We start from the raw sequence: 19,324 nt of genomic DNA, 5'->3' as shown, positions 1-19,324 counted from the left end.
GACAAATCCTACTATTATAAATGTAAAAGTGTGGATGTTTGGATGTTTGTTACTCAATCACGCAAAAACAGCTTAACGAATTTGGATGAAATTTGGAATAGAGATAGATTATACCCTGGATTAACACATAGGTTACTTTTTATCCCGGAAAATTAAAGAGCTCCCGCGGGATTTTGAATAATGTAAATCCTCGCGGACGAAGTCGCGGGCATCAGCTAGTATTATATAAAGAAACGAAATTATTTCATTTTTAATGGGCATAAGTATTTCATAATAAGTCTATGCTCATAGTAGTGATTATGAGCTACCAGGGATAGAATTTAACTAATATTATTGAATAATCGGTACCTTCTTCCATTCAATTGGAAAAAGTTTGAGTTGATTTGTGTGTCATTATCGCGTTACCATGCAATACACAATTTTAATAAATTATTATTGAGCAATTAAGATAGTAAGACTAACAGCTCGACTGTTTAAGATAATGAACTGGATTTTATTGTTGGTATGTAGAACTTATGTACCTACATTGTACATAATGTAACAGCTGTATACATACTCAATTGTTTATAGCAATTTCAGTGCTCCAGGCTCGCATTTATTTCAGCATTTTGTACAGCTAATGCCAAAAGTAAAATGTACTACCTACTTTGTCAAAATATTTGTATGTCAGGGTTTCCTGACGTGATATGTTGGCTTAACTCTCCATGGTAAACACCTTGTCTTTTTACAAAAACTTTTTAAAAAACATTTAACATTTTAGGAGCTCTTAGCATTAAGAGTCGTTTTAGTATTCGGCATAGCGAACTTTAAATACTACAGCAGAACTTAAAATATTCTCGTACTGTAAATATTTTATTTTTAAACGAAACTTACTTTTGACGAATACTTTTCAGGAACTTTAGAGTTAGTTAGACCAATTAAGAATTTGGCTATAGAAATTGCGATGCCCCTCACCGTCCCTGTTTCAACTTTCATTTATAGATTTTTTTCTAAGTCTTTCTGAAACTACATACCAAGGTATCATAACAATAAGGTGCTCTCTCCGCAGTGGGTGGGCCGAACGGCTGATGGCGGCACAATCGCGATGTCCAACTACAGGCTTCACTTGCAACCCCGGCGGAGAAGCGGCCCCGGCGCTTCAGTCCCCCTGCGGCTGATAGACGCCTTGGAGATACGCGACCTACTCTGCCTTATCATATTATGTAAACATGGCCGTCAACTCAAGTAAGTTCCTGCATCATTGCTGAAAAATGCCTTAAACTTTTGTCAGAAAATGCGAGACGTGTCTAACGCGGCTTCTAGCTGTACTGCTACACTCGTCTTTATTTGTCCTGCGGGGTGATTTGCGAAGTCAGTGATCAAGACTGAATCATGAATGAATGATAGCTCATTTGACATTTATTTTTAATCCATAGAACGTTTGCTACGAAAATTTATTTTAATATCACTTAGTGAAGCAGTAATGTAGAACCAACCAATGTCAAATAAGCTCTGTGACCCTTTATACACTGTAGTCTGTGTCTGTGACTATCATTCAGTGTTGAACACTGAGTGTGAATCGTCGCTGGCCTCTAAAATTAAGTAAATAATGCAAATAAAAATTGCTTAGTTCAAGAAGAAAAATTGACGTTAGCATATAACTGACATTTTGATTGTAATTTGTATGTATAAACAAAAAACGACTGTATATAAATATAGGTAATTATTCTTCAGAAAAGTATTTATTACGCTAGTGTGTGTGTGTGTGTGTGTGTGTGTGTGTGTGTGTGTGTGTGTGTGTGTGAGCGCGTTCTATTTATTAATTAGGTATAGTTAGCTTAGCTTAATTTAACTTCGACATAGCTTAGCTGTTAGTCTGCAACCGGCTCACAAGATGCGTTACGTACAAATGTTGTATTCTGTTAGTATTCGGTGTTCCTTGTGAGGTGCAGTATTCCTATGTTATCAGCTGGTTTCTGGTCTTTTAGGTAGAGTCGGTAGAAATGGTACAAGTAAAGTGCATATTTAAACAAATGTTGGCAATTTGGTATGTAGGTACAAGTTGAATAATTAAATGTATCTGGGTCTTACATTGGCCACAGAAACCCTGTATCTTCAACTAAATTGGGACCATTGACTGATAAAAAAAATAGTCGCAGTATCGCAGAATAAAGAAAGTACGATTACATACCTAGTAATATGTAGGTACGTAAATTTTCCTTCGGCGATAATATTACGATAAGTTGACTTTGAACTGCTTTCATTATTTTTGTTGCTATCTTATATAATTAGGTTTTTGTTTTCTATTGTTATTAAGTACAACAATTTTAATAACTAGGTCACTCTAGTCAGTTGTCAACAATATTAAGTACTAGTTGATGCCCGCGACATCGTCCGCGTGGATTTAGGTTCTTAAAAATCCCGTGGGAACTCTTTAATTTTCCGGGATAAAAAGTAACCTATGTCTTACCCCGGGATGTAAGCTAACTATGTACTAAATTTCATCGAAAACGGTCAAACTGCTGGGCCGTTAAAAGCTGGCAGACAAGACAGACAGACAGACAGACAGATAGACAGACAGACACACTTTCGCATTTATAATATTAGTATGGATGGATAGTATGTGACAGGTCAAGATGGCAATCGGGGAAGGGGACGCCCTACACACCCGCACAGTCCTCGCGCTGACCCGCTGCGGGCGAGCGCGGGTGACGTGCGGGTGTGCGGGGCGTCCCCCTCCCCCGCCTCATACCCCGATTGCTATCTAGACCTCTCGCGGACTATAGGTACCTACGTTCTAGAAAAATAATTATCGGCAGAAAATATTTTCAAACCTTGGAGTTCAGTTTTTAGAGTTCAGTAAAAAAATCTAGAGGCCTGGAAAAAGTGTTTCTCACCTCAAAACCTCAATTCAAGCGGACGAAGTCCCGGCAAAAGCAAAAGCTAGTTAATTTATGAATAGATTTTATTTTATTATTTATTTTATTTATTATAGAATTTATGATAAAGCATTGAGTTATTTTTATAAAAGTATAATATTTAATTAGCATTCTTGGACAAACAATATTATTATAAGCTATTTTATGGGTAAAGTTGTTTGCGATTACAAAGCTGTTACACAAGAGAAGAAAACGGTTTGTACACATATTGAAATAAACATTACACAGGCGTTGCAATACCTTGTTTAAACTTTAACCAAGTTGTTTCCAAGTCTCTCTTTTCTGTTTACTTTCAATGCTTCATGTCAATATAATGTGTTAATCATCACTCATTCTCTCAACATCTGTGAATGTTTTTTTTTTAACTCCGTCAGCCTGGTAAGAAAAGAATAAATAAAAATGCCAAACAAAACAAATCACAATCGCTGACACAAGATATGCAATGACGCGATAAATACAAATATATACGTTGTAAAGATTGTTCAGTTTTAGCTATTCAGCATTTAGGTATGCATTTTCAATGCTTGTCGCGTCGCCAAAGTTTATTGACCGTGCTAACAAGTCGCAAATGAAGGCAACAAAATCTATCTGCGACTGTAGACTGTATTTTTGTTGTTAGTTTATCATTTTTGCACATGGATGTTTATACGAGTACGATGCGTATCTAAAATGATACACGTTGGCCACATTGTCCATTGAGTCCAAGGCGTTGTCTATCAAAGATGCAAACTGATGCAAAAGATTTTTTTTACTGTTTTCTTTCTTTTTATATGGCCAATGTTTTTTTTATCTATTTGCTATAAGTGGGTATTCAGAGCACTCGATTCAACGTTACCTATACATTTATGGTTCTAGGTCACTCCTTTATAAACAACTAAAGAACAATTAGACCCTCAATAAATGACAGTCCACAATCCTGTAACTTTATGTACTTTCAATTCAATTCAATTCAATTCAAATTTCTTTATTGCGAATAAGGGTAAACAGTGCAGATATTACAAAACAAAAAGGTACAGCCAAATTCTGCCTATTAGCGTGCAATATGTTATGTTATGTTACTTTATGTATTTTTTTCAGATGTGCGTTCAACACAGGCGACCAATGCATAGAATGGTGGAGAAGACTGAACATGGCCTTAGTACCTATCGGCTCCCTGCAAGAGACCTTCGCCGCGGCGTACGCAGCCTGGGCGAAGGAGCAGCCCCCGACGTCCGTCCATAGAGCCCTCATGCGGGCGTCGCACGCCCCGCAACGAAGTTGGTTCGGACCTGAGGTGTTTTTTTTAAATTTATATTCTCCTTTGCCCTTCAACTAAGCTTGTGCCTGGAGTAGGAGGAGTTTGTACCGTTGACGTTACAGATTCCTATGACCACCTCCCGACACCGACCATGAGACCCTGGACGGGCTGGACATCTATATATACTTATAAAAGGAAATGCTGACTTACTGACTGACTGACTGATCTATCAACGCACAGCTAACACTACTGGACGGATCAGGCTTAAATTTGGCAACAGTTTATGACGTAGACATAAGCTAAGAAAGGATTTTTGAAAATTCAAGCCATAAGGGGGTAAAATTGGGGTTAGAAATTTGTGTGGTCCACGCGGACGAAGTCTCGAGCATAAGCTAGTCCTCCAGTATGTAAGACAATTCCAATGAGCTCAAACACGTAGCAGTTATGTTGCGAAGTTCCTATGATCACCTTTTGGCTCCATCATGAGATCACACCCATGGTGGTAGGTACCTAACATATCGCATTGTCATCGAAGTTACATAATGTTCCTAATTGAGCTTAATTTTGATCAGACTTTTAAAAATAATACCAATGTAGGTATAGTCCGCGACAGGTTGAGATGACAATCGGAGTGCGAATCGGGGGGATGCCCGATACAGCCGGACGTCTCCTGCGCTCGCCCGTACCGGGTTAGCGCGCGGGCTGTGCAGGTGTGCGGGGCGTCCCCTCTCGTTTGTCATCTCGACTTGTCGCGTATACTTATCACAAAAGTAATGACATTATCGTTAGGTCGAAAGTGCATCGCAACAAAGCGGCGATAAATATTTATTTTTTATACTTAAAAATTACGTATGTATTTATCTTAGTTTACATATTTACATGCTTAATGCTTATCCATACTTCCATACTATAATTATAAATTCGAAAGTGTCAGTCTGTCTGTCTGTCTAAATCTATTGCTATCCCTTTCATAATGTTGCTTGCGGAAAAGGATAGCACTAGATTTAGACCTATTCACAATCTCTAAATGGCACATCTAAATCTATTGCTATCCCTTTCATAATGTTGCTTGCGGAAAAGGATAGCACTAGATTTAGACCTGTTAGTTTAGTTTAGAGATTGAATTGAATGGACCTCAATGTTTATGTTTATAAATAAAACTGTATAAAAACAATACAATAATTTTAAGCTCTTCTCTTCTTTCAGTTGGAGCGGCTCGGTTTCACCACTAAAGGCGCGTGGCGTGTGACGGCCGTAAATTCGGAGTACAAGCTATGCCCCTCCTACCCACCGCTGCTCATCGTGCCTGCTTCCATCTGCGACGAGGATCTAGACTCTGTCGCGAGGTACAGTAGGCGGCAATAAATATTGTACATCCACCTTTACAATGAGTTCTCGGCTTTGTAGAGCGTTGTCTCGGTCACTCATACGTTTTGTCTGTCTCAACGACAACAGAGACAACACTCTACGAAACCGCTATCTCTATCTAAAGGTCGATGCACAATATTTTCTGCCGCGTACTGTAGGACATTTAAATATCATCATCATCATCATCATCATGATCAACCTATTGCTGGCTCATTACTGACCACGGGTCTCCTCTCAGAATAAGAAGTTCTTGGGATAGTAATGCGGTGGACTCCCAGATTTTTCCGCATATTACACGACTAATGGACTAAATTAAAAATTTATTAATTATTTTTTAATTTATCTGTGATGTCGCTAAATTATTGCTACATTGTTATTGTATCCAAAAATACCATACATATCACGGAGACGAACAGTCATAGTCTATTTTTCTTTCGGAAAATCAAATAGTTCCCAGGGAATTTAAAATAACTGCACACCACGCGGACGGCGGATTTAGTAGTAAAGTAAAGGCTCATCATCATCAACCGATAGACGTCCACTGCTGGGCATTAGTCTCTTGTAGAAACTTCCACGTGCCACCTGAATCCAGCGGCTCCCTGCGACTCGCCTGATGTCGTCCGTCCACCTAGTAAGGGGCCGCCATTCCAGCACCTTGGGACGCCAACGTCTATCGGTTTTTCGTACTATGTGCCCTGCCCAGTGGCAATCACTTCAGCTTCGCCACCCGCTGAGCTATATCCGTTACTCTGGTTCTCCTACGGATCTCCTTATTTCTGATTTGATCACGTAGAGTAACTCCAAGCAAAGCTCTCTCCATCGCTCACTGAGTGACTCTGAGCTTTCTTATGAAGCCCATAGTTAGCGAACATTTCAACAAGGCAACCGCCGAGTTTCTTGCTGGTTCTTCTCGGTAGGAACGGCATTCCGAACCAGTGGTAAATTAAAACTACCTGACTATTCATAAGCACTTGTAAAAAGTTTACATGAATAAAAAAACATTCTATTCTATTCTATTCTATTTCTCGGATCCATATGGTATCACTGGCTACACACTGTTCGAAGACTATAAGTGAAGGCTTATTAATGTGAATGATTTGTTTGTACGGCAGGTTCCGCGCCATGCGGCGCATCCCCGCCGTGGTGTGGCGGCACCGCGGCACGGGCGCGGTGATCGCGCGCTCGTCGCAGCCCGAGGTGGGCTGGTTCGGCTGGCGCTCCAGCGAGGACGAGCGCCTGCTAGCCGCCTTCGTCTCCGCCTGCAACCAGGACCGACCCACTCCTAACAAAGTGAGATTGACATATTTTATTTTGTAATCCCCGTAAATTTTGGCGGTTACGTAAAGTTCGGTAATTTCTGCGCATTGATTAATTTAAGGTGTCAAAAGAAAGCTTGATAGGGGGAGGGGGGGGGGGGGGGGGGGCGCTAGAGACTACGCCCATGGAATTAAATAGAGGAGCTAGCGAACAAAACACTGTACAAAATTACATACATCACCGTCCGTATACGGAAGTTTTTGGCCTGCTGGCTAATAATGCCTGCTCCTCATACAGCCTCCACGCACACAAGCACGCTGATATAATAGTTCACGTTATTGGGTACACCATACCAGGCTGCCAGCTGACAGGAACTGGAAAGCTTGCAGTTCCAGCGCCAGCGGCATCCATTACAAGGCAGTGGAAACACGAGTGCATATAATTTGACACCATTTCATTTTCCCTCTTTGTTAAGGTCTTTGCATACGTAACGTGCACGGGACGGGACTGGAGGATTTATTGAGTTGGTAATGGGTAACTCGAAAACGGACGGGACGGGATGTTCTAGTTATCCAATATTAGTTCAAGAAAGCCTCTCGTCCCGTCCCGTCTCGTGCACGTTACGCATGTAGTAACCTTTAGCCGGTGCCGGCTAATGGAAAAACGCCTATACCACGGGAAGTACGGAAAATGATATGATAATTTCGTTTCGTTGCAGCAACTGAAGCTGCTGATAGTGGACGCGCGCTCGTACGCGTCGGCGGTGACGAACCGCGCGCGCGGCGGCGGCTGCGAGTGCGCGCAGTACTACCCGGCCGCGGACATCCAGTTCATGAGCCTGCCCAACATCCACCACGTGCGCAAGAGCTTCCAGCAGATGCGGGACCTCGCCGCCGAGCCGCCGGAGCAGCCCAAGTGAGTGCCGCGCTATTTTTCGAGATCATTCGAGACTCAAACGCGATAATAATCTGCCAAAAGCGTTCAGAGCTCTAATTACGGGAGTAGTTGTAGTATAAGGCCGGAAACATATTTGCGTGTTGTGGCGTGTCGGAACTATTTTATCACTTTTTCGTAGTCTAAACAGTAGTCAACATATGAGGCGCCATATTGTCAGGAAAAGCATTGTCGCAGGATATTTAAATAATATTTTTTGTTTTCGTATTTCTTGCACTATATGTTTTAGAACGTAAAATATACATTTTCGTTAGAGTCCTTAGACATCTGTGATTAACGTAGAATAATTTTTAAAAACCCATCAAATACCCTCTATGTTAGCTCGCTCGATTCCCTCGCCGTTTATTTCGACTTTTATACGAAGTTGTCGAGTGTGTTCAGTGTCCGTTCAGTGAAAGCTTCTGTCCAGCTGGCATAGCAACCTGGAGCGCACGCTGTGGCCGCAGTACGTGTGCGGCGTGACGCGCGCGGCAGTGGCGGTGGCACGCGCGGCGCACGCGGGCCGCCCCGTGCTCGTGCACTGCTCGGACGGCTGGGACCGCACGCCGCAGCTCGTGGCCGCCGCGCAGCTCATCCTCGACCCTTACTACCGCACGCTGCAGGTGACCCACAAAGCTTTGACCCTCAAACGTTCGTGATACGAACCGCTAAGGTGTAGAAATGCCTTTCCGGCGTTCGTGTTTCCTGCCACGTATACGCGACAGGTTAAAATCTTAATCGAGGTATGAGGCAGGAGAACGCTCCGCACACCCGCACGTGACCCGCGCTCGCCCGCACCGGGTTAGCACGGGGGTTGTGCAGGTGTGCGGGGTGCTCCCTCCCCTATTGCTATCTCGACCAGTCGCGTACTATAAATACCTTCAAGTCAGGACTGAATAGGACCACCCCCAGACGGAGCTTCGCGCTCGCCACCCTCCCCGGTGACGCTGTAGCGGCCAGTAGGGCCTACGCAGCATAGTCAATCGGAAACAACACAAACACTGTATAGGCATCTTCTAGGCAAGTGCGCTCTGATCTAGAACTCATCATTGCTTTTTATTAAGCATGATTGTCGTCAAGCGCAAACCTATTTTATAATAGTAAAAAAAGTTGACATCTACTAGGTTCTTCGCCGAGCCGAGTCAAATAAAACACAATAATTCGTCACCTATATATTTACTCAGTCGGCGGTTCAAACTCCACTCCACAAACCGTTGCACTAGTGTCGTACCTACCTCGCCTTCTAACACAAGCTTTACGCTTCATTATGATCAACTCATGGCCGTTATGGAGAACTCGCAGGCATGCAAGTTTCCTCACGATGTTTTCCTTCACCGTTAAAGTAAGGCATATTTAATTACTTAAACACACATAATAGGCTACTTGACAATTTTTTTAAGTTGGTCTTAAATGGTTAATATTTGTCCTATTATATCAAAAAAATTAACACTATATTTTTTTGCGCCCTAAAAACCGTAAAACTTTAATTTAAAAAAATATTTTTCTTAGACAGGTGAAAACACTGTCGGCCATGTTTGGCCGATAGATTATCTGTGCTCTGACGTCATGCAAGTATAACCCTCGTGGTTATACTGTTGTTTACAAATGCATGACGTCAGAGCACAGATAATCTATCGGCCAAACATGGCCGACAGTGTTTTCACCTGTCTAAGAAAAATATTTTTTTAAATTAAAGTTTTACGGTTTTTAGGGCGCAAAAAAATATAGTGTTAATTTTTTTGATATAATAGGACAAATATTAACCATTTAAGACCAACTTAAAAAAATTGTCAAGTAGCCTATTCCGAAAAGTTAGAGGTGCGTGCCCGGGATCGAACCCTCAAGCTCCGATTAGAAGGCGGACGTCCTAACCACTAGGCTATCATAGCTGAAGTTCATAATATTATTATATTATTGTTCCAGGGGTTCCGCATACTCGTCGAGAGGGAGTGGCTCGAGTTTGGACACAAGTTTGCAGACCGGTGCGGGCACCAGTTCGGCGCAGAGGACCCCAACGAGCGCTCGCCCATCTTTCTGCAGTGGCTGCACGTCGTCTACCAGATGATGGTGCAGTACCCCTGGAGCTTCGAGTTCAACGAGGCCTACCTGGTGAGGCTATTCACTATTCACTACAACTTAGGTATGAACATTGCGGCTGAAGATAAGTAAAAAAATAATATAAACAAAAAAATGCTTAACACATTCAATTGTAGATCATACTGAACTTCAGCTAGTAGATACCAAAACTTCTAAATCATCTAGGAACTAAAAAAAACTGTGGTTGCCTGTTGTCTATCAGATGATACTCCTGAAGCTTCGAGTTCAATGAGGCTTCCCGGTGAAGCTATATATAAGCCATTAAATAAAAAATAATATAAACAAAAATGCAACTTCTAACACTCAACAATGAACCAAAAGCTTAAAAGCATGGATTTCCGCAAAGTAACGCCTGCTTCTATACAACTTCTAACACTCTTACAAATCCATACATGCGATGCATACCGGACTTCAGCTAGTACTTTATAAGACCGCGAATTCGGAACTTAAAAAATTACGGAAATGAATTCGGAAGATGGGTGAGCCCATAGACCTCCTGTCATGCAACTGGACCTAACTTCTGTTCCCTTTTCATGCTCGTTAAGTTGTATAGCTAGAGCATATGCATTGACCAGAAGAGGTAAACTAAGACAAAGCTCACTCACAGGTCGCTGTCGCTTATTACTGCTTCATTTCCTCACAATCGTAGTGTTTAACTCAGGACACTCAGGAACTCATCTCTGAAATGACTCATTTTAGTCCCTTGTTGAACAATCGACTATTAGCGTTTGTAACTCACGTTGTATAAACTTGTTTAGATAAAGTTGGCTACGCACGTGCACTCGTGCATGTTCGGCACGTTCCTGTGCAACACGAGCCGCGAGCGCGCCGACTGCCGCGCGGCCGACACCACGGCGCAGGTGTGGCACCTGCTGCAGGCGCCCGCCTACCGCAACCATCTCTACTCGCCGCACTTGCAGCATGACCAGGTACTATAAATATACACGAAAAACATGTGTGCATACAATTTATTGTCCAATCCAATCCAATCCATCAGCCTGTTTGCGTCCACCCGCCACCAAACACGGTCCTCCGCCTTCCTCATCCATCAACTCCCCACCACCTTCAGGTCATCGGTCCAGGGGGCTGGAGGTCGTCCCACTCTGCGCTTACCGGTACGCGGTCTCCACTTCAGAACACGTCTGCCCCATCGCCGTCGGTTCTGCGACATACATCACCTGCCCATTGCCACTTCAGCTTGCTAATCCTTTGAGCTATGTCGCTGCGAATTTCCTCGTTCCGGATTTTATCCCTTAGAGTGATACCCAAAATAGCTCGCTCCATAGCGCGCTGAGCGACATTTAGTTTGTGGACGAGGGTAACTGTCAATTTAATGTTCGTATGGCTTTTTATTTATTTTTCTACCAAAATAAAAGGATACACGCAACCGTTTTGTTGTTCCTAAATAATTTAAAATACATATCAAAAATTGCGGAACCGGCAGGATTCGAACCTACGTCTTCTGAGGTTGCACCAAACGCCTTGACCGCTAGGCCACGGTTCGCTTGCTGCCAGTGAGAGTGATATGTATTATATTATTATTTAGAAATGTCCATGAAGTGTAGGTAAAAACAATATCATAAAAATGATGAAATACATTTTGTCGTTGTTTTGTTGCAGGTGATATGGCCGGAGTGCAGCGTGCGCACGATGCAGGTGTGGTGGGGGCTGACGCGCGGCGAGCGCGAGCCCACCGCGCGCGAGCCGGCCGCCGCACCGCCTGCGCCAGCGCCTTCGCCTCACCACAATGGTAAGCTAACTATAGTACGCGACAGATTGAAATGGCAATCGGGGAGGGAACCATTCATCATTATCAACCGACAGACGTCCACTGCTGGACATAGGTTCCTTGTAAGGACTTCCACGCGCCCCAGTCGCCGTTGCGCCGCTTGAATCCAGCGGCTCCCTGCGACTCATTTATCACGTCTGTCCACCTAATGAAGGGTCTTCTAAAGCTGCGCTGTCCGGTGCGAGGTCGCCATTCTAGCAGCTTGAAAAGCCAACTTCTAGGGTTTTTGAGCTCTGTCCATTGCAATTTCAGCATCGCAACCCGCTGAACTTATCGTACGTTTTTTTAGGTTTAATGACGAAAACTAGATCCTGTGATAATCTGCTAATCGAGGGAGAAAAACGGACAGCACAAAGACGGTGTAGCGATCCTAGCCTGGCGCCTGATGTCATGTAAGTTTTACTAGATTCTAGATCTGTATCTTATAAAGGGAAATACGGTATTTGACAACTAATCAAATCAGTAACTTTTTATCGAACTTCTAAACGCGCTTAGTATCCGAGCTTCTATGAAATACTGGTATGTGACGTCACAATCATTTGACGTGCTTTTTTAGTTTAATCGATAATTTAGAATAGTTATCACACAAAACTAACAAAGGACGTGGATTTTACGTACTTTGGAAGGCCCTCTATTTAATAATTACTAAGAAATTATTTATTTTTGACATAGGCAACATCCCTATTATGAATAGTATTAGATAGTCTTTGTCCGCGTGGAATTAATTTTGTTAAAATATCATGGGAACTTTTTTTTTCCGAGATAAACACTTCCGTCTCCGGAATGCAAGCATTTTCGTCGATGTGTATTGTGGATGGGCCGTGAAAAGATGACAGACGGACAGTCAGACATGCTGTAACATTTTATAATATGTATGGATTATACAGGAAGCTGTCGCTGGCGGTGAACGGTACGAGCGGTGTGGACAGCGAGCGTGAGAGTGAAGCGGGCGTGCGCACAGAACCGCTGCGATCCGCGCTCACCGACAGCGGCGTGGACCAGCTACGCGCCGACACCGACACTGACACGGACCAGGTGTGTGTTTTTGTGCGTGCGTGCATGCGTGCGCGTGTGCGTGCAATAGCAGGCCGGGCTCACTTGGTCATGAGACCGGAAAAATATCTCTTCGATGGCATTCGCGTAATTCTTATCTCTTAGAGAGAGAGAGAGAGACAGAGAAAAAGATAAGAGTTTATGCTAAAGAAGAATTTCCACATTATATATGGTAACCTCAGCTAAATTTCAGCTTTCTACAAGCATTTGGGCTGGGTGTTGATGAGGCAGTCAATGATTGATTCTGGGTTTTTCTTTTTGTATATTTAAGTATCTTGTATTACCTAATCCAACTTAAACTGTGAGTGTCAGAATGTTAGTGCGTGCTTGCGTTTATGCGAGCGTGTGTATGTGCGTGCATGTGTGCGTACGTGCGTGTGTGCACGTGTGAGACAATTCATAATGATTTTAAAATATCTTTCTGTTTTTTTTATATTCAGGAGATTTATTCATAATTAGAAGATACACCTATATGTAGGGGTAACAACATAATTAGAAGATACACCTATATGTAGGGGTAACAACATAATTAGAAGATACACCTATATGTAGGGGTAACAAGTTTCTACAACAGTGCCAAATCGATGGACACACTGACTGCACGAAACTATATGGGTTCCTGGTTTTTATAATTTTTATTATCAAAATAGGGAATGTTTAGCAAGTCTGCTTTTGATACAACGAAAAATCACTAGGGTTTACATGATGTGTGTCATTCCGTCTACTACGGAACCCTACAAATAGAGGGGATATTTGAATACTACAATAATAATGCCTATTAATAACAATAAAAACAAAACATTAACAATATCAACCATTTCAAGGTCGACGGCCTACATCCTGACCACTTCGAAAACAATCGATTGCGGGACATTACCAGTAACTCGTCATCTCTTGAACGTGAAATAGTCGCCGCGCCCACGGCCTCGCTGGAAGAGGACAAGTCTGAAATTACTCCCATCGCTATGGGATCGAACCACGTGACAGTGAATGGGGAAGCCGATATCGCGGACAGTGTTCGAGTGGCGGAAGTGGACACGCCTGAAGAGCCGCCGGTTTTCGTATGCGACACTTACACTGATGTTATCGGCATGGCCGAGGTAAGTGTATGAAATGGTAAGGATATTCAGCACAAACTTTACTTCGTGCTAGCATGTTTTTGCCAGTTTTGGGTATGCTTATTATTCTTAAACCAGTCCCCTAAGCTGGTTTAAGGTACTGGAGGGACCCCTAACAGGCTTGAAACTAACTGGGCGTGCTAGTCGTATTATCCATTAATCTGTCACTTCTGTTTGTAGAATGAACTATGTATTTTTAAAACCTATTGAATGGCAATTTATTTTGTTGGGCGATTTGCGATGGCTAAAAATATTAAGGTCGCGTCACCGACATAATATTGTTAATAGTATATGTGTGACGTGTTGCGCGTATGATTGCGCGTGCAATAACAGTTATGTACCTCTAATTTTTGATAAGTACTACAATTAATTTGAAAATTAAAAAAAACAACTAACCGAATCAAAATTTTCACTGCTGTCGGCAGGCCCTACTGACTAACATAATTGATAAATTTTATGAATCCCACAGGCAGCAAGAGAATCCGCAAGGACGCGAAACATAAGCATAACGTGGCGATCCATATCAGAGTCCAGTAACCAATCGTCCACGGGCTTCGACATCCCCGAGAACTCTCCCCAGAACCGCCTCGAACCTGCAACTCTTCGGCTGCAGGAGACCCCCATGGACAATCACAATTCCACGGAAGGAGATATGGTCAACCACAACGTTGTGAACGAACTGACGAATCACAACAGGGAAGCGGACCAAGTGAGCAACGGTGCTGTGAACGGCTTGGAAGATATTGCTACGAAGTTCTTAGCCGTTGATTTGAATGGTGAGTACCTTACTTTTTCTACTTTGTAAAATATTCGTCCAATATTCTCAAAATGTTATTGACATAAATTCTACACGTGCCGCTTGATGAAGGAAATTTAAAAATCACGAAAGAAATTCCGCAGAATATGTAGTACAAAAGATGCAAAACGGTCGAACTGAAAAAGTGACAAATGACAAATAATATAACCCAATCGTTTCAATAAAAACCAGCCAAGTGCGAGTCAGGCTCGCACACCGAGGGTTCCGTACTACAGTCGTATTTTTTCAACATTTTGTACGATAAGTCAAAAACTATGATGCATAAAATAAATAAAAATCTGTTTTAGAATGCACAGGTAAAGCCCTTTCATATTACCCCACTTGATATAGTTATCTTACTTCGAATATTGGAAATACTAATTATTAGTTCTTGACCACAATTTAAATTTTTTTGTGTGATTCTTGACAGACAGACAGACAGACAGACAGACAGACAGACAGACAGACAGACAGCAAAGTGATCGTATAAGGGTTCCGTTTTTCCTTTTGAGGTACGGAACCCTAAAAAAGGTACAAAATAAATGGACCGTGGTCCTAGCTAGATCAGCCCCCCAATTGTGTAAGAATAACCATTTCATGGCTATCGCAATCGTCAATAAATTCTGCCATTTGATTGGTTGATTCGCTGTTTACATTTTTTCACAGCCAATCAAAGGGCAGAATTCTGACGATTGCGATAGCCATGAAATGGTTATTCTTACACAATTGGGGGGCTGATCGGATGAACGTCGTCTGGGTGTATTAGGATTGCTAGTTGTCACGATACAAGTAGGTATCTATTCAAGTGTAGTCGGTCCATTTATTTTCGTGTCAACACAGCTTTAGTGGCAAGAGGCAATAAAGGCGAAAATGGCCGTGGAGCATGTTCTGTAGTTAATTCATTTAAGCTGTTTTATCCCATAAAAGAATTGTAGCTGTTCTCACTTGATAAACTCACTTCTCATTAACATAGGTGGCGCGTCTTCAAGCGGTGCCAGCTCGGAGAGCGAGGGCGAGGGCGCGGCGAGCTGCAGCACGCGCGTGGCGAGCCAGCTCACGTTGTGCCCCGCGTCGCCGCGCCGCGCGCCCTGCCAGGCCTGCCCGCACTGCACCTGCGTCTGTGCCAACGGGAACGGCAGCGGTAAGGCATCCTACCACATCACACATCTACATTATCACACCAGAACAACATTAACAAAACAGCCTTAATAATCCTCATATAATGCCCGAAGGTGTGATCTCGCCAGGCTCTTAAGTGACTTCCCAACTAACTCTGTAATGTAACTAATGAGTGTCATTTCCGAGGTTTTGGGGGTTCAAATTCAGCAAAAACATCCATTCTCAAATCCAAGATGGCTGTGTTCTCACTATGCTCATGAGTGACCTCCTACTAACGTGATCAATAATATGAGTGTAATTTCTGAGGTTTTCGGGAATCAGATTCAGCAAAACCATCCTTTCTCAATTCCAAGATGGCTGTGTTCTCACTAGGCTCATGAGTGACTACTAATTCTGTGATTAATATGAGTGTTATTTCCGAGGTTTACGGGATTCGGATTACGAAAATGACGTTTATTCTTAAATCCAAGATGGCTGCCGGATTTATTGTTTAAATTTTTGAAGAATTCGCTATGGGTGACATTTATGAAGTTTATCGGAGTGCTGATTAGGAAAATGACGTTTATTTTCGAATCAAAGATAGCGGGCTTATTTTTTTAACCTGAAGGTCCACTTACACGCTCTTTCTTACACGCTAAACGCAACAAGTTTTTATCCTTGTATGATTACTACAACTCATATCATCATCAAACCATCGCCGGCTCACTACTGCGCACGAGTATGGCCAAACCCTTCTCATTTGGCCATAGCCACCACGCTGGCTCAGTGCGGATTGGAAGACTCCACAGTTCACACACCTTTGAGAACATTATGGAGAACTCCCAGGCATACCTACAGGTTTCCTCACGAGGTTTTCCTTCACCGCTAAAGCAATTAGTATTATTTGATTACTTAAAACGCACATAACTCTGAACAGTTAGAGACGCGTGCCTGGGATCGAACTCCGGATCTCCGATTAGGAGGCGAATGTGTTAACCACTAAGCTGTCACAGCTTTCACCAATTCATAAATCATATTATTCAGCAGGTAGTGCAACGGAGCCGTCGTCATCAAGCAGCGCGTGCTGGTGCGGCGCGTGCGGCGCGGGCGAGGGAGGCGAGACGGGTGCGGGCGCGGTGCGCGTGCGCTGCGTGTGCGGCGCGGGGGCGCGCACGCACGCCGACTCGCTGGACGGTCTGCCGCCCGCCGCCGACCCGCTGCAGGCGCGCCTGCACCAGATCATACTTTACCAGAAGGTGAGTCCACCTCCACACTTGTATCACGCACCACACCCTATAAAAATGAGAACGTCGCGCCAGTTTTTTCATAAATACCTATGAATATGTATAACTAGTGTATTCACGCGACTTCGTCCACGTGGACTGCATAACTTTCAAACCCCTATTTATCTCTTTAGGGGGTGAATTTTTAAAATTACGTGAGCGAGGCTTCTCCCGCCTCATACCCCGATTGCCATCTCAACCTGTCGCGGACTATACTTAAAAAATAGTGGTCCAAACGTGTACAGTAGCTGGCAAAAAATATTGTACATCTACCTTTAGAATGAGATTTCGGCTTTGTAGAGCGTCGTCTCTGTACTCATACCTACGTGACGTTTTGTCGGTCTCAACGACAGAGACAACGCTCTACAACTCTACGCTCTCTCTTTCTAAAGGTTGATGTACAATATTTCCTGCCGGGTACTGTAGTAAGTTTAAACTGGTCCCACAGAAAGTGGTGGAAGACTTACGAGGACAGCTACGTGAAGCGCGCGAGGCGCTGCGCCGCGCGTCGCCCGCGCCGCCGCCTCCGCCCCCGCACCCACAGGTACCACGAGTGTCTCATTTGAGATACCGGTAGTAGTGTACTTTGTTTTGAGGGCCTCCCTAGCGCAGTGGTGAGGGCTATGGTCTTATTATTAGTATGGTACGGAATTCAATTCCCAGCAGGGGACATTTGGAATTTTATAATTTCTAAATTTCCTCTGGTTTGGTCTGATGGGAAGCTTGGACCGTGGCCACCGCCAAGCGATTTGCCGTTCAGGTACGATGTCGTGTAGTAACCAGAGGTATGGGTTAAATAATCCAGGTTAGCCCGCTTCCATCTTAGACTGTATCATCACTTACCACCAGGTGAGATTGCAGGATGAACTTGCATCTGAATTTAAAAAATATATATATATTTGTGGCTTATGCTCACGACTTCGTCCTCGTGGATAATACAAATTTCAAACCCCTTTTTTACCCTCTTAGGCATTGAATTTTCAAAAATTTCATTTTTAGCGGATGTCTACGTCATAATAGCTATCTGCATGCCAAATTTCAGCCCGATCCGTCCAGTCGTTTAAGCTGTGCGTTGATAGATCAGTCAGTTAGCCAATCAGTCAGCTTTTCCTTTTATTTATCTTGTCCTATCGTACTGGGGATCCATAGAGATAGTATTAGTGGAGCCAAGTGCCCTGCACGTATTGTTAAGGGATTTCTCGGCGTCCAAAATAATAATGCACTGTATTATACGTTATAAGTATTTTATTAGTAAAGAGAACAACTATTAATTAATTAAGACACAGATTCGTCTGACGTGTTCACTTTTCGTTGTCGTGTGAGTGAAAGTCCGTTGGTCCGTCCGCGGTCGCGTTATACCTCCGCGGACGTTCGCACCGCGCCACCTCCTTCACGCGGCCGTATTATTCTGATGGCCGCGGCAATCCTGAACAGTATCATCTGTGAAACCGGATATACTGAGCTGTCAAACGCCATAATTAAAAAAATGTATATTGTTTTGTAAACATGAATCCTCCTAAGTAAGAAACTTTATAGCTCGCATTGGCCGGACCTCTTGCAAAACTGATCTCAGAGGGTGGTTTGCCTGTGGATCCCCATTCATACTGTAGTGCTACAGTGTGCAGTACGTGGCACTGACGTCACTTAGGTAACTAAACGTACAGTAGCCGGCAAGAAATATTGTACATCGACCTTTAGAATGAGATTTCAGCTTTGTAGAGCGTTGTTTCTGTCACTCATACCTATGTGACATTTTATCGGTCTCAACGACAGAGACAACGCTTTACCAAACCGCTATCTCTTCTAAAGGTCGATGTACAATACTGCCGGGTACTACAGTACGCATTTAGGCTCGCTCTTATCCACGCAAAAACAAGTAGAATGTACGTTGCAGGCGGCAGGCAACAGCAACAAGAACGGCGTCGTTCGGCGCAGTCTGCGCAGCGGTAGCAGCAGCGGCGCGGCTAGCGGGAGCAGCAGCGGCAGCGCGTCCGAAGTGGAGGTGGGCGAGGAGGCGCGCGGCGTGCTGTGGCTGCCCGACAGCGCCGCACCTCGCTGTCAGCACTGCCGCAATCAGTTCTGGCTGGCGCGGCGCCGCCACCACTGCCGGTGAGACACGTTGCGCCTGATTTCGCCCCAACTTGGCTCAAATGGAATTTCTGAAAAGTCTTTCTTAAATTAGGGTCTATGTTGTGAAGAAAACATACTCAAGTTTCTAGACCGAGCGGTTTGATCTCTCTCGGTTTGTCTTCCGTTTGTATTAAAATATACTCAATAGGGGGTTTACCCTTTTGTAAAAATTGTCTGAAACCGCTAGCTATCATTTTGTTTAGGTTCATCAGCTGTCATGGATTGGTAAACAACGATACTTTCTTAG

The 19,324-nt window shown here is 43.5% G+C and overlaps 1 protein-coding gene and 1 long non-coding RNA gene across 7 annotated transcripts in view; one reads left to right on the top strand and one right to left on the bottom strand.

Annotated features, from left to right (window-relative positions):
• Positions 1-12,275, bottom strand: part of LOC138402779 (uncharacterized) — a 135,967-nt gene extending 123,692 nt beyond the window's left edge. The window contains exon 1 of the long non-coding RNA XR_011237113.1: positions 12,246-12,275. This is a non-coding gene — a long non-coding RNA (uncharacterized lncRNA). The remainder of the gene's footprint in view (positions 1-12,245) is intronic.
• LOC117985232 (phosphatidylinositol-3,5-bisphosphate 3-phosphatase MTMR3) overlaps positions 1-19,324 on the top strand; it is a 64,603-nt gene that overhangs the window by 39,881 nt on the left and 5,398 nt on the right. For 5 of the 6 annotated variants that reach the window (XM_069500748.1, XM_069500745.1, XM_069500744.1 and 2 more), the window contains 17 exons: positions 1,049-1,224; positions 3,996-4,191; positions 5,362-5,501; positions 6,636-6,813; positions 7,499-7,695; positions 8,144-8,336; positions 9,637-9,822; positions 10,569-10,739; positions 11,431-11,560; positions 11,889-11,991; positions 12,487-12,634; positions 13,477-13,752; positions 14,240-14,546; positions 15,540-15,707; positions 16,709-16,920; positions 17,396-17,491; positions 18,842-19,056. In XM_069500748.1, the coding sequence (XP_069356849.1) occupies positions 1,049-1,224; positions 3,996-4,191; positions 5,362-5,501; positions 6,636-6,813; positions 7,499-7,695; positions 8,144-8,336; positions 9,637-9,822; positions 10,569-10,739; positions 11,431-11,560; positions 11,889-11,991; positions 12,487-12,634; positions 13,477-13,752; positions 14,240-14,546; positions 15,540-15,707; positions 16,709-16,920; positions 17,396-17,491; positions 18,842-19,056 (3,092 nt within the window). The remainder of the gene's footprint in view (positions 1-1,048; positions 1,225-3,995; positions 4,192-5,361; positions 5,502-6,635; positions 6,814-7,498; positions 7,696-8,143; positions 8,337-9,636; positions 9,823-10,568; positions 10,740-11,430; positions 11,561-11,888; positions 11,992-12,486; positions 12,635-13,476; positions 13,753-14,239; positions 14,547-15,539; positions 15,708-16,708; positions 16,921-17,395; positions 17,492-18,841; positions 19,057-19,324) is intronic. The other variant, XM_069500747.1, reaches the window with a different exon arrangement.

This window comes from Maniola hyperantus, chromosome 9 (genome assembly GCF_902806685.2).
Source record: "Maniola hyperantus chromosome 9, iAphHyp1.2, whole genome shotgun sequence".
Taxonomy (NCBI): domain Eukaryota; kingdom Metazoa; phylum Arthropoda; class Insecta; order Lepidoptera; family Nymphalidae; genus Maniola; species Maniola hyperantus.
The sequence above is the reverse complement of the archived record's forward strand: the minus strand, read 5'-3'. Positions and strand labels throughout refer to the sequence as shown.